Genomic DNA, 13,201 nt, shown 5'->3' on the forward strand with positions numbered 1-13,201 from the left:
AGCAACGACATGCAATCGTTGCTGAGAATATTTTGATTTACCACAACAACATATAGTTGTTGCTATGAAGACTTTTATTCACAGCAACGAAGCTATTGTTGTCAAAGTTGTTACATTTTTTCCACAAATGTAAGTAATTTACAGGAACAACCATTAGTAACGACACAAAAATTATCGTTGCTAAAGTTCATTTTTAGCAACAACTTTTTCTGTTGTTGCCAAATCTTGTTGCCAAAAAGCAATTTTCTTGTAGTGCAAGTTTTGTCTAATGGCACCCTGAACTTTTAAAATAACCTATTACACACCTATAGTTGGCTTTAAAAACCTATGTCATACCTATAGTTAGTTTTAAAAACCTATTACACACCTATAGTTGGCTCATTCGGACCTCCTACACATAAAATCGATGATCTTTCGTTTTTGAAAGATGAGGTGACATACCGAATGAACTCACACATTTTTCTTTTTTTTTCTATAGAACGTATACCACCTCATCCGTTAAAGACGAAAGATCAACGATTTTGTATGTAGGAGGTCCGAATGAGCCAAATGTATGTGTGTAATAGGTTTTTAAAACCAACTATAGGTGTGTCATAGGTTTTTAAAGCCAACTATAGGTGTGTGATAGGATATTTTAAAAGTTCAGGGTGCCAATAGGCAAAACGTGTCAAGTTTAAGGGTGTAAGTATGCATTAAGCCTTGTTTTTAAAATCACTATAGTGACTTTATTGACATAAAATTCAATGTTAAATGATTTTATTGAGGCAAATTGAAGTTAAGTGACTGTTTTAAATAATCATAAAAAGTTAGTGACCAATGATGTATTTAACCGGGTAGACCCCAAAATCTCTTAGACTAATTACACACAGCCCCCTTGGGTTTTGGATTCTTTCTTTCTCATTCTCGTATGCAATCTGAAAATAATACATCGGACTCCGCTTGTCCGGCCATCCTTCGACGCCGTTCGGATTCTCTTGTCCGGCCATCCTTCGACGTCGTTCCACACTCCATCGGTAAGTTCTCTCTGTCTCTCTCTCTTCCTCCATTTCTTGCTCTCTCTTGCTTTTTGGATTTCTGAAACTATTAGATATTATTTTTTCTTCTTCAAACCTCTGTTTTAATTCTGCGTTTTTTGTTCAATTCCTTGCTCGATTGCGTTTTTCCAAACCTGTCGATTGTGTCCTTTCTCGATTGAGATTCATTCCCTCTTTAAGGTCTGATTATTTTCAATTGGGGGTTGGTTTTAGGGTTTGTTTGAAATACGATATCTGAGCTTGTTTGTTTTTGTCATAATATCAATAATAAGAATCCTCAAATTCTTTCTGTTCAGCATCCTCATTAACAGTATCACTAAGGAAAAGTATGTATATGTAATGTAAGTGAGGGATGAGAGAGAATTTATATTCAATGATACAGTTTTGAACTTTGAAGAAAAGAATTAATTCCAAGTATAAAATTGAACAATTTGGATGAACAATACCTGAATTAATTGGAGTATACCTTGCTTCCGTAAATCAATAAGTTATCTTCTTTCAAGAGATGATGAGAAGAAACTTCCTATTGCTGTTACCACTGGTATTTGATTAAACAATCAAATTATAAATTTATAATTGAGTTTGGACTAGCTGAATTGAACTCAATATGAGAAAGCAAAATATACTCTTATCTCGCCCATCTCCCCAACCAGTCACCACAAAGAATATCTATAGTACTAGTTAAATATAATATAATGGCTAGCATAGTTTTTACATTTCAGGAAACATTTTCAACAAGAGGTACATTTTCAAAAAGAGTAACAAAGGTCAACTCAAGCACTATATATCTTTTGTCTGCCTGAAGTAGTCACTCATGGCCTCAAAGTTCAAGCACATATCTGTGAAGGGGAGCCACAATGTCCTGATATGGTGTTTCGATTTTTATGTACGGGGATTCAATTATTTGCTAAGTCTCAAGATATATAGTGCTGAGAAACCTTTAAGACTTCTTGTTGAAAATGTTTCCTGAAATGTCAAAACTATGCTAGCCATTATATTATATTTAACTAGTACTATCGGTATTCTTTGTGGTGACTGGTTGGGGAGATTGGCGAGATAGAGTGTATTTTGCTTTCTCATATTGACACTTTGTTTTAAGTGTTTACTGTTAGCGCCTCGTCAAAATTCTACTTATGAGTTTTCTATTTCTACCTCTCTAGCATTTCCTTCATATCAACAAATATCTGCTAAATCGGTACTGCAAATTGCTTCTGATCTTCACGGTTATTGATAGTCATGGCCACTGCTGGAAACAAGAACATCAATGCCAAATTGGTGAGCTTGTGATTGTTTTCATGATTTGGTTATGCTTGTAGCTTGTATTCTGTGCTGTGATAATTTATTCTTCTGGTCTATGGTGAAAGAGAACATGAAATTGTAACTGAATGTGGCTGATACTTCTCTTAATTTATGGCTTTTGATTGAGTACCCAGATGTTTTTCCTATCGTAGCAATAAATATAATTCAATTGTTACGCTTTCTAGGACTTAATATTGCCATATTCTTGAGGATTTAATGTTGAGGGCCAACAAGTGCTTTCCTTTACCATATTTCATTTTGATAATAATGTTGGCAATATGGTGGTCAACAATTCATGGAAACTTACAAGAAAGCGCTCAAGCACTTAAGATGTGTCATTGAAGTCCTATATAGCTGCATTAATATTTTGATATTAGTAGTGAGAAAAGATTTGAGGGCGAGCCATGGCGCAACGGTAAACGTTGTTGTCGTGTGACCAAGAGGTAACGGGTTCGAGTCTTAGGAGCGGCCTCTTGCCAAATAAATTGGCAGGGGAAGGCTTGCCCCGGTACACCCTTGTGGTGGGACCCCTCCCCGGACCCTCGCTCAGCGGGGACGCGTAGTGCGACCGGGCCGCCCTTTTTTAGTGAGAAAAGATTTCTACATTCTGTGTTTTTGTTTTGGGAAGAGACAACTTGAACTTAATACCTTGCTTGAGTTGAAAGATACCCTACAGTCAGGCTAAAACTGTGGGTGCTCTAAGCTCTGTATTATTTTAATGTGCAAACTTTATTTTCTTGCTATTTGTCCTTTGAAACTCCAATTTGAAGTTAGCTAATACTCACTTCCCTGTCCATGTTAAAGTCAGTGATGCTTTTCTCCTCTTCCTCATTTGATTTTGAAAGAAATCGAATGGCTTTTATTTCAGTAGTGAATTATTTGGGCATTATTGATGCTCCCATTTTTGGTTATAAATTGGGAACTACAGTAATGGGGTCTTTAAGAACACTCTAGTTAATGGCTAGTACTTAATGGCTTTCCTTGGAGACCATGAATCCCTGAATCTCGTTTCAATTAGTCTTGCTTTTTCATGCCATATAGAGTCCTTTGATTTTTACTAGTATGGGTATTTTTTTTTCTTCATAAATGCAGTTCCTTAGTAAATTTAAATGGTTATTGAGATTTATGTATTTAGTGTCCTAAATTTTATATATATTATGCTATAGGCACCTGGTTTTTCATATTTGTCGATTAATTTGATATTATATCATTTGATTCACTGGGAGTGGGAGGTTTTTTAGCTTTTACATTTGTGTTGTGACTTGACTTCGAATTATTTTTTCAATGTTTATTGCTTTTCAGGTGCTTCTTGGGGATGTTGGTGCCGGAAAGTCTAGCCTTGTGTTGCGCTTTGTTAAAGGACAGTTTGTTGAATTTCAGGTTAATGCAATCAGAGACTTGAGGGGATTGTGCTTTTTTTAATGGAGATTCTGCTTATTGATTTTTGGGCCTGACTCCTGGTATGTGCTCTGTAGGAATCAACCATAGGCGCTGCATTTTTCTCACAAACATTGGCAGTGAATGATGCAACTGTAAAATTTGAGATTTGGGACACAGCAGGTCAGGAGAGGTATCATAGCTTGGCCCCGATGTACTACAGGGGAGCTGCTGCAGCTATTATTGTGTATGATATAACAAACCAGGTAAACTAAGTTTGACATGCCCATTCTTTGTGTTTCCTTCTTGAGAATGCTGATTTCATTAAAAGTGGCTGTTTCAATAAATATGTGATGGGGATTGTAAGTGAAAACGAATTTTATCATGTGGTTTTAGCCCCTAAGATGCAGGACCAGATCCATGTATTTGGTCTTGAAAGAAGAGGAAGAAATGCTCTTTGTATGCATGTCATTCTCTGACTGAATTAACTCTTGAAGTTCTTCCATCATCTTCTATGGAGGTTGCTGCTTGTCATTGACATTGTTGAAATGTTGGTATAAGGATACTGACTTGCTTATGATTCCCCATTTCTCCTATCATGTGAGTGAAATCTAGATTCCTACCTTAAATAAATTATGCTAGAGGTAGTCATGGATAATTATATGCTTTTATTCACAATACTAAGAACATAGTCTATTACATTCCACAACGACAACGATTGGAAGCAATTCAGAGTTCACATCTAATTCCAGACCTGTACTTCTTTAAAGAATTATAGCCATCATTAATCAGACAAACAATTTTGGAATGCGGTGTCATCTGTTATCGATAGGCGATAGCTCTTCCATTTTTTTTTGTTAAGATATTCATTCAAACCGCATCATGAACATGAAACACAATTTTGAATTTTTTATTATTTTTCTTCCAGTTTCTGCATAATTTTCTAGCATCCTTTAGGTCTGAACCTCCAAGAAGATGTCGCACAAGTCTGTATGTTTACCTTTTTCATGCTAAAGAACAAACTTTGCAATTGATGTGGCCTATGGTATTTGAGTTCGCTAGATAGACATACTTCGAATTGCAATCTTTTTGTTCTTTTGCTTGAATTTTGATTCAAAATCTACAGATGGTTTTGCAATTGATGTGGTCTATGGTCTTATGGGTTGCTTGCCAAAATTTCTTAGCATAGATGAGCGAAATGGCTTTTTAGTCTTACTGTATATAACTTTCAAGCTTGTGGTCAATATTCCTATCATTTGTTCCTTCTAAAGATCCTTTTAGGTGTTGCTCTTTAGATTTAAAAGTTGATGAGAGATTATTTTGCATTGGCATGCAAGTGTAGATGGTCAAGATCTTGGTAATTTGATGTCCTATATTTTCCTGATTTGGAAGTAGTTCCAATGCTTTCTTTGAAGAAATTCAAGTATTTCTGTTGCTATAAGTGTCCTTTGTTAATTCCGGAGTCTAATGATATTAGTATGGAAGCTTTACACCTTGAACTTTTGTGCTCCTAATTCCTAATGATTAATTTAACAATGACAGTTTCTACACTTCATCCGTGGAGTAGTTCATGCAGATATGTGCCACGTTTCCTTGTAGCAAGGCCTTTCCATTTTTGGACATGTTTACTAGAATGCTGATGGCAATTACTTGTGTGTGGTAAATACAATTTTATGATCTTGACAGTTTTGTTATAAAAAGAAAAACATTGAAAGTGCTTCCTACTTATTTTCTTTGTGCTATAAATTAATGGTACATGGACAAAGTGAAAAATAAACAGAAAAGAAAGTAGTGACTGTAGAATGCACCTTATCTTGTTCCTTTTTGAAATTTGTAATTGTTTCTAATCAAATAAATAATTGATTGTTTTACTCTAAAGCATTGAAGGGTGATCTCCATAATCTTATTTTATCTTAGATGAGTATTCAGCATTGCTTTTGATAGGCTGTCCATTTTCTCGGAAGAAGATGAGCAAAAATTTGTTTCTAGAATTCGATGTTTTTCTCTACTTATTCTGTTAGATGGTAGTAGTAACTTTTTGTAATGCTTTAAGCGGGTCTATTTCATTTATAAATCAAAATTTTACCTTTTTTATTTTCTCTTGTAGTCATCATTTGAGCGAGCAAAGAAATGGGTCCAAGAACTTCAAGCACAAGGTGAGCTGCTTAAATTAAAATGAGTATAAATTTTTACCTTTTTTAATGTTGTTCTTATCTTTTATGTTAGCCAGTATAATGATATTTTCGCCCCCCTGAACTTGTCCCAAAACTCCAATTGACCCCTGAACTTCAAAGATGTTCTATTGACCCCTTACTTGTTTAAAGTGAACAGGTAACCCTCTAAAATCCACGTGGCGGAGTAAGGAGAGATTTTGGAAAAGTTGAAATGTGTACACTTTAAGCAAGTTTAGGGGGTAAATAGAACTTTTTCAAAGTACAGGGGGCAGTTGACTTTTTTAGACAAGTATAAGAGGCTAAAAATGTATTAGGCCTATTTATTTAGTAGTTATTCTAGTCCTTGATTATGCTGTTCTGCTTGTTGTCAATAAGGCAACGCAAATATGGTCATGGCGCTTGCTGGGAACAAGGCTGATATGCTAGATGCAAGGAAGGTAGCAGCAGAAGTAAGTATATTTTTTGGACTGTTTTCGTGTCACTTTTTTTCCTGATTTATATCTCTTTGTAACTTGTAAGAGATCTTAGAATACATATTTAATTTTCAAAAGAACTAGGAATATGAAAAGTAATTAGACTCGTAACTTATTATTTCTAATATACACATTTTAGTTCTTAACTTTTGTTCTATTCAACAATTTAGTCCCTTAATAATTGAAGAGGGACTAAACTGTTGAATAGAACAAAAATTAAGGACTACACCTTGTATTATGAAAATACAAGGACTAAACAGTGTGTTAGCTAAAAATATATGGACTAATAAATTATTTAACCTATTTCTTTTGAACATCTGGCATAATTGGGGCTAATGGTCGTTTAAGAACTAATATCTGCACCATGAATTTACAGTTTCAAGCTTTTTGAGTCTAAAGATTGTTTGATGATGTTACCTGCATCTCACTTAATAAGCTAGGAACGGTAATAGAAATCGGAAACAGATACGGACAATGGGAAACATTATTTCTACAAAAATATAGGAATTGGAAAAGAAACGGAAATGGAAACTGACACAAAATGTGGAAACACTATTGAAGAAGAGTTTCCGTGCAACATAGCTTAGTAGTTTTATGTAGGTTAAATCGTCTTAAAATGCCAAGTTAAAATGTTTTGACTGAACCTAATATTGAGTGTACCAAGTTATTCAAGTCTTTTCTTGAAGTGACTTTCATACCACTGGTATATTTTTATGTTTATGAATTCTTAATTATCTGTCTTTTTTAAATTTCTATTGTAATGGCCTTAATATGTCCTTATACCATCAGCTTTATTTAGGTAATGTCCATCTACAAGTAACAATAGCATTTAATAATATTATCTCAACAACAAAAGGAACGCCTGGATATTTTTCTTGACAATTATTAATCTATAAATATTTAGAAACTTTGACAAAATTGTTGTTGAGAAATTTTTTATGTGCTTCAATAATTTGAAAATTTCTTTTGTATAGTTGACAAAATGTTGCTTACGTGCCTGCATAGTTGTCAAAGGCACGCCTGATGCAAGGCACATAGGTTAGCGCCACTACAGGTGTGAGGCGTGTGATGTCAGCCAGGCACGCGCCTTAGTGCGCCTCGCGCCTTGACTCAAGGCGTGCCTAGGCACTGTTGTCGGGGTTTTGAGGGGTTTTTCAGCTTCTAAGCACAGCCATAGGAAACCTTTAAGATTAAGGGCTCAGATTAAATTAGAAAAAGAAAGAAAAAGATGATGATGATGATGATGATGACGACGACGACGACGACAATGATGATGAGATTGATAACCTTGAAGGAGAATATGATGATGGAGGAGATGATAGTGATGATGATGGTGACTTTGATGATGAATAGGGACTATAAAAAACGAAAGAGTTTACTAGTCTTGCTTGAGGAAAAGTATATTCTATTAATTAATATTAATTAATAACTTAGTGTTTAGTTGAAGTTGAACTTTTGTCTTTAGTTTAGATTTAAATTTATTATGAATTATAATTCTGTCTTAGTAGTTAATTAAAATTTATTTAATGCATTGTATGATTAAAATTGTTAATATTTGACTATTTGTGTCATTTTAGAAATGTTAAGTGTTGCAATTTATAATTTTATATGTTATTTTGTGTTGGTGCGTGTTGTGTCTCTTGGGCGCACGCCTGAGCTTTGCGCCTAGGCTCCAGGAGCCCCTTGCGCCTTAGTGTGGTTGGCGCCTCTCACAACTATGTGAACGTGGCAATTAGTGAATGCAATATAGTATTCTTTTCTTTAATTCTAAATTTGTACTTTTTGCAGCATAAATAGCTTGATTGGACTACAGATATAACAAGACTTCCTTTTAATATTTGCAGGAAGCTCAAATGTATGCTCAGGAGAATGGCCTTTTCTTTATGGAAACATCAGCAAAAAATGCTACCAATGTCAATGACATTTTTTACGAAATAGGTAATGCAAAACAGTTTCCTTGTAGATAATAATGGAGACGAATTACTTTACGTGCCAATGATTTTTGTGCAAGGGAATGTAAGATCACATGTTTACATGTATAGCCAAGTTATATTGATAACATAGTTGTGAAAGGCGATCGCCAGGCGATCGTTTCAAGTGCCTTTTGCACTGGAAGGCCGGCGAACCTACAAGAGGCAGCCGCCTAACCTCCTCAGGTGAGAGGCGGTCGCCTCTTGAAGTCAAGGCGCTTTGTCAGTAAAAGTTACTGAAAAAAAGAAGATAAATTAGGTTTTTCTTTTGGATAGAAAATATAAGTTTAGGTTTTTAAAGATGCTGTATATCGCAAGAACAGAACAGAAGCTACAAAAGAACTCTCCTCCACACCCAACGGCAACTCTCATCCAAGTACAATGAAGAAATTACCACCAAGCCTCTGCAATTGCCGGCGGCCGGCCAACCACCAAGCAACTAACACGTGCGGCAGTACAAGGTATCTACTGTTCTACTTTTCTGCTCTCTGTTCTATTTTTCTGTTCTTTATCCTTACTGATGCATTACTGATATGCTGCCCAATTTTTGGTAGCTCTTCTCTGTTCTATTTTTCTGTTACTTTTCTGTTACCGATGCATTATATTCTGGTAAACTGCCCAATTTTTGGGATTTTCATTATAACTTTATGAATGTTCATTGAAGTTTATGAAAGTTAAAGTCTATGGAAGATTATGAAACCGTGTGAAAGTATATGATTGTTTCTCAAACTGTATGAAACTGTATGAAACAGTAGCTTACTAGTGTCTAATATCAGATTGCTTGATAATGATATGACTGTTTTTCCAAATTTTGCAGGCTTGTGGACATTGAGCTTGATGATGAGGATTTGGATTGGGATTGGGATTGGGATTGATGATGATGTTTGATATGTTATTAGGAATTAGGATTTTATTATTAGACTATAAATTTTATTTTGTTTTACAACCTTACAAGTTAAACTAGTCAATTTGAGTTATGGTTTTATTTTGTGTGTTTTTCTAATTTGTTTGTCACCTCATGTGCCTCGAGCTGGTTGCCTCTCGCCTCGAGGCAATATTTTGCCCTTATCGCCTCGGCTCGCCTTTCGTCTAAAAACTATGATTGATAAGTCAAGAAACTAAGAGAATCTCAACTTTTCAAGTCAATAAACTCTGGGGACGAGGACCTTTAATTGCTCTGGTGAAGTACATATATAATATCTGGTTTGGCATTGACAAATATTTACGTATTTTGTGGGTACAGCAAAAAGACTACCTCGGGTGCAGCCGGCACAGAATCCAGCAGGAATGGTTCTTACGGATAGACCAGCAGAAAGGACGGCGGGTGCGTCATGTTGTTCTTAAGGTGTGTACTGTTATCTGTATCTTCTATTCACTGGAAATCCTTGTATTATATTATATGGCTCACGGTGAATTTACTTGTAAGAAGTGTACATGATTGCTTTTTTTTTTTTCTTTTATACCAGTGAAATGGAATTTGGATTGCATGGCTTCTCTTCTCTTGTATTGAAATGAAATGAAATGATTCTATTGAATTACATCTATTTATATATATTAGGCAAAAGGCACAATTAAGCCCTTGAACTTTACCTGTTTTAAGGATCAAGTCCCTAATCAATTATTTTTCCACATTGAGCCCTTGATCATTGATTCTGTTATGGATTTGACCCTTATTGAACTTTCTCGTTGAGTTTGGACGGCACGTATTGTTAGGGCGATTCGGCCTATTGACGTGGACAAATAAAAATAAGAATTTATTGATTAGGATAGATACAGAGTAAAAGGTAAAAGAAATCAATTTCAAGTAGGTTTTTCCAAGCTCGATCTTCTCCTCTCCCATTTTGCGATTTTTAGCATTAGAATCGCCAAATCGATCTTCTCCTTTCCCAAATTCGATTAAAAAGTTAAATAAGGGCTAGATTCATAACAAAATCAATGATAAGGGCTCAATGTGAAAAAATAATTGATCAAGGGTTTGATCCAAGTTGAGGGGCTTAATTATACTTTTTGCCTATATATTATGCATGTTAAACTAGGTAATTACATAAATTACATTTATGCTAATTTCCTATTGATGTCTCCGAATCTGCAATGTGAGCTTGGTAGACCGTTTCTAGAACACCTGAGATGAATATTAGCAAACTGTCAGAGAGGGGTTGAAGTATGACATCCATTCTCCGATGCTTAAGTCAATGATGATAATGAGATATAGTATAATGACGAGTTAAGTAGAAGTTGTTGTGTACCTTATGGTCTTTGAGATGACTATTTATTAAGATAATAGAAGGGTATCTTACGGCTGGGTAGATTCATACGTGGCAATGCTTGATTGATCCACGTGTTTATGCACTTTTACACATGTTCCCCTTTCTTTAAGTTATGATGTGTTTTGGAGATTAGGAGTGTATATTTTGGGTCGTCCTTGTGATTGGGATTGTATCCTTGACGGTTATACTTTTTCCATAAGAATTCTTTCATTGGTCCACATACAGTTGTTCTTTCATGATGTGATATCACCTATAAATTATAAGCTGTAACAGTTAATAACAACTAGCTCTATCTTCAACATTCTCAAGATGGAGCATAAATATTGATCATACTAAGTTTAATATAATTGATGATTAAGTATTCAAAAAACAAGGTCATCTGGACCGTCTATGCCTAGTCTAGGCGCTCGAAATTGAGACTATTTCATTTTTCTTTGATTAGTCAATCTGAATTTTTTTGGCTCCTCTAGGTAATTTTTAGCCGTCTGGACTCTCCTTAGAGTGACTAGGCACTACCTAAGCAAAAACGAAGAAATGTATTTTTTTTATTATTGTTTTTTTTTAATTATAATTTATTTTGAACATTGTCGCATGATTATTTATGAATTGTGTTTATTATTTACTTTGGGGACATTGTTTCGTAATATATACATATTTTTTTTATATTAAATTTATTTACATTATTATTTTGGGATAATATACTAAATACTTTTAATTGAATTTATATAACAATTTGTTTATTAATAAATAAAAAATACAAATCCAACTCTATTAGTCGATTAGTGCTTATCATTTTGGGTAAATTACACCCATGGCCACTGAACTTTACCATTTTCACATTATGGCCACTCAACTTCATTTCTTTCCGGTATGGTCATTGAACTTTACATTTTTTAACACCGGTGACCACTCAATTTTAACTAACTTCTCAAAATGACCGTTAACGATCGCTAACGACCTCAAAATGAAAATATTCAAAAATTAAAGTTGTTCAGAATGATATTTACCATGAAACCACATTTTTTATTTTCGAAAATCACATTTTTTGGAGCTTTCTCTCTCTAAAAATTCACTTTCTCTCTCCTAACCAAACAACATCTAAATGACTCCAAAACGAAAATTTTCAAGAATTAAAGTTTCTTAGAATATCATTAACGCTTTGGATTTTTTATTTTTAGCCGTTAATAGTCGTTTTGAGGTGTTAAGTGGCCACCGGTGTTAAAAAGTGTAAAGTTCAGTGGCCATATGGGGAAAAAATGAAGTTCAATGGCCATAATATGAAAATGGGTAAAGTTCAGTGGCCATGGGTGTAATTTACCCTTATCATTTTTTACAACCTCAGTTCTGTAACTGTAACCTTGACATGTAAGGTTTATATCTCTCAAACTTTTTATAGCGTTATGATTATGATTTTGATATAACAAATAATGTCTTGAGAACCCTTTAGAGATCTCACAATATTATTAACTTTATTGAAATTTGACATTTAAACAGATGACATGAATTGACTTGTCACTCACTTGAAAAAGCAATATCAAGGTGTGATTGTAAGATAATTTTGCTTTCCAATAGTTTTTTGTGTTTTTTTTTTTAATGATTATTGAGCAAATCACCATCTTGTCTAGCGATCAAATAACATGGGTATGCTATTTATCGCCCCCAAATTACTTATCACTCTTTCATTTGGACAATTTTTTCCTTTTCATAATTTTTTTTTGAGAGAATTGTTCAAAATTTAGCCTAGGCGGATGCAGGCCGGTGCGGAATTGTAAATTTTTTAGTGAATCATTCAATTTTTTGTTACGAAAAATACAAAATTCTTCAATTTCTTGTGACGAAAAATGCAAAATCGTCATAAAAAAAATCTGTATTGTTTTCATGGGTTCTTTGATAAAAAAATGTAAATTTTAATATTTCCGACTTGTAATCATCCATTTTCAGGATTCTGGTTGTCACACATCAATTATTTTCATAATTTCAATTATTTTTGTTCGGGTTTATTATTTTGCAGAGAGAATTTCCAGTTTTTTGATCAAAATTATGAAAATGGTAAAAAACTCCAAATGGAGCAATGATAAATAATTTGGAGGCTGTATTTAGTAGCCCACAATAACATGAATGCTTTATCCAATTATCTAATTCCAACTTAAGTCATTTAACCCATTATCATGAAAACATTTTCAGATAATTTAAGTGTTATCCAATGGCTTAGATTTGAATGACTCAAAACAGCTCAGATAAGCCGGGTTGAATTATAATAACGGAAGGCAACAAATTATCAGACTTAATTTTTAAATTTAATTTGAGGGATTTAATTAATTAAAGTATCATCATCTTATTTTAGTATTGATTTGGTGTTTTTTTTTTTTTTTGAAATAGAGAATTACTTTATTAAGAATTAGAAATATCTTTACATAAAGTACTCTCTAACCAAACTGAGATGAAAAGCAATTAGCATTGGAAAGAGCATGTCGAGCTACGACATGGGCTGCTTCATTCGCTAAGTGCAGGACAACCGACACTAAATAGTAGAGGTGAGCATGGTCCGGTTTGGTCCAAAAACTGAACCTAACCAAATTGGATCGAACTAAATTACCTATATTTTTT

The 13,201-nt window shown here is 34.2% G+C and overlaps 1 protein-coding gene across 2 annotated transcripts; it reads left to right on the plus strand.

Moving 5' to 3' along the window:
• Window positions 1-854: 854 nt before the first annotated feature.
• LOC136209054 (ras-related protein RABF2a) lies at window positions 855-9,819 on the plus strand. 2 transcript variants are annotated; one of them, XR_010677360.1, is made up of 9 exons: window positions 855-1,013; window positions 2,195-2,309; window positions 3,636-3,713; window positions 3,809-3,976; window positions 5,818-5,866; window positions 6,260-6,333; window positions 8,202-8,295; window positions 8,651-8,788; window positions 9,145-9,312. XR_010677360.1 is itself a non-coding variant. In XM_066000405.1 (8 exons), the coding sequence occupies exons 2-8, from the start codon at window positions 2,271-2,273 to the stop codon at window positions 9,669-9,671; spliced, it is 603 nt and encodes a 200-aa protein (XP_065856477.1). In that variant the 5' UTR covers window positions 855-1,013; window positions 2,195-2,270; the 3' UTR covers window positions 9,672-9,819. The 2 variants fall into 2 exon arrangements, 1 of the variants encoding a protein (XP_065856477.1); XM_066000405.1 differs by lacking the exons at window positions 8,651-8,788; window positions 9,145-9,312 and adding an exon at window positions 9,571-9,819.
• The last annotated feature ends 3,382 nt before the right edge of the window (window positions 9,820-13,201 follow it).

The sequence above is a fragment of the Euphorbia lathyris genome, chromosome 10, assembly GCF_963576675.1.
Source record: "Euphorbia lathyris chromosome 10, ddEupLath1.1, whole genome shotgun sequence".
Classification (NCBI taxonomy): domain Eukaryota; kingdom Viridiplantae; phylum Streptophyta; class Magnoliopsida; order Malpighiales; family Euphorbiaceae; genus Euphorbia; species Euphorbia lathyris.

Coding starts and splice junctions, on each gene's coding strand:
- LOC136209054 (XM_066000405.1), top strand. CDS start 2,271: ATGGCCACTGCTGGAAACAAGAACATCAATGCCAAATTG. Junction 2,310..3,635: donor AGAACATCAATGCCAAATTG/GTGAGCTTGTGA, acceptor ATTGCTTTTCAG/GTGCTTCTTGGGGATGTTGG. Junction 8,296..9,570: donor TGACATTTTTTACGAAATAG/GTAATGCAAAAC, acceptor TTGTGGGTACAG/CAAAAAGACTACCTCGGGTG.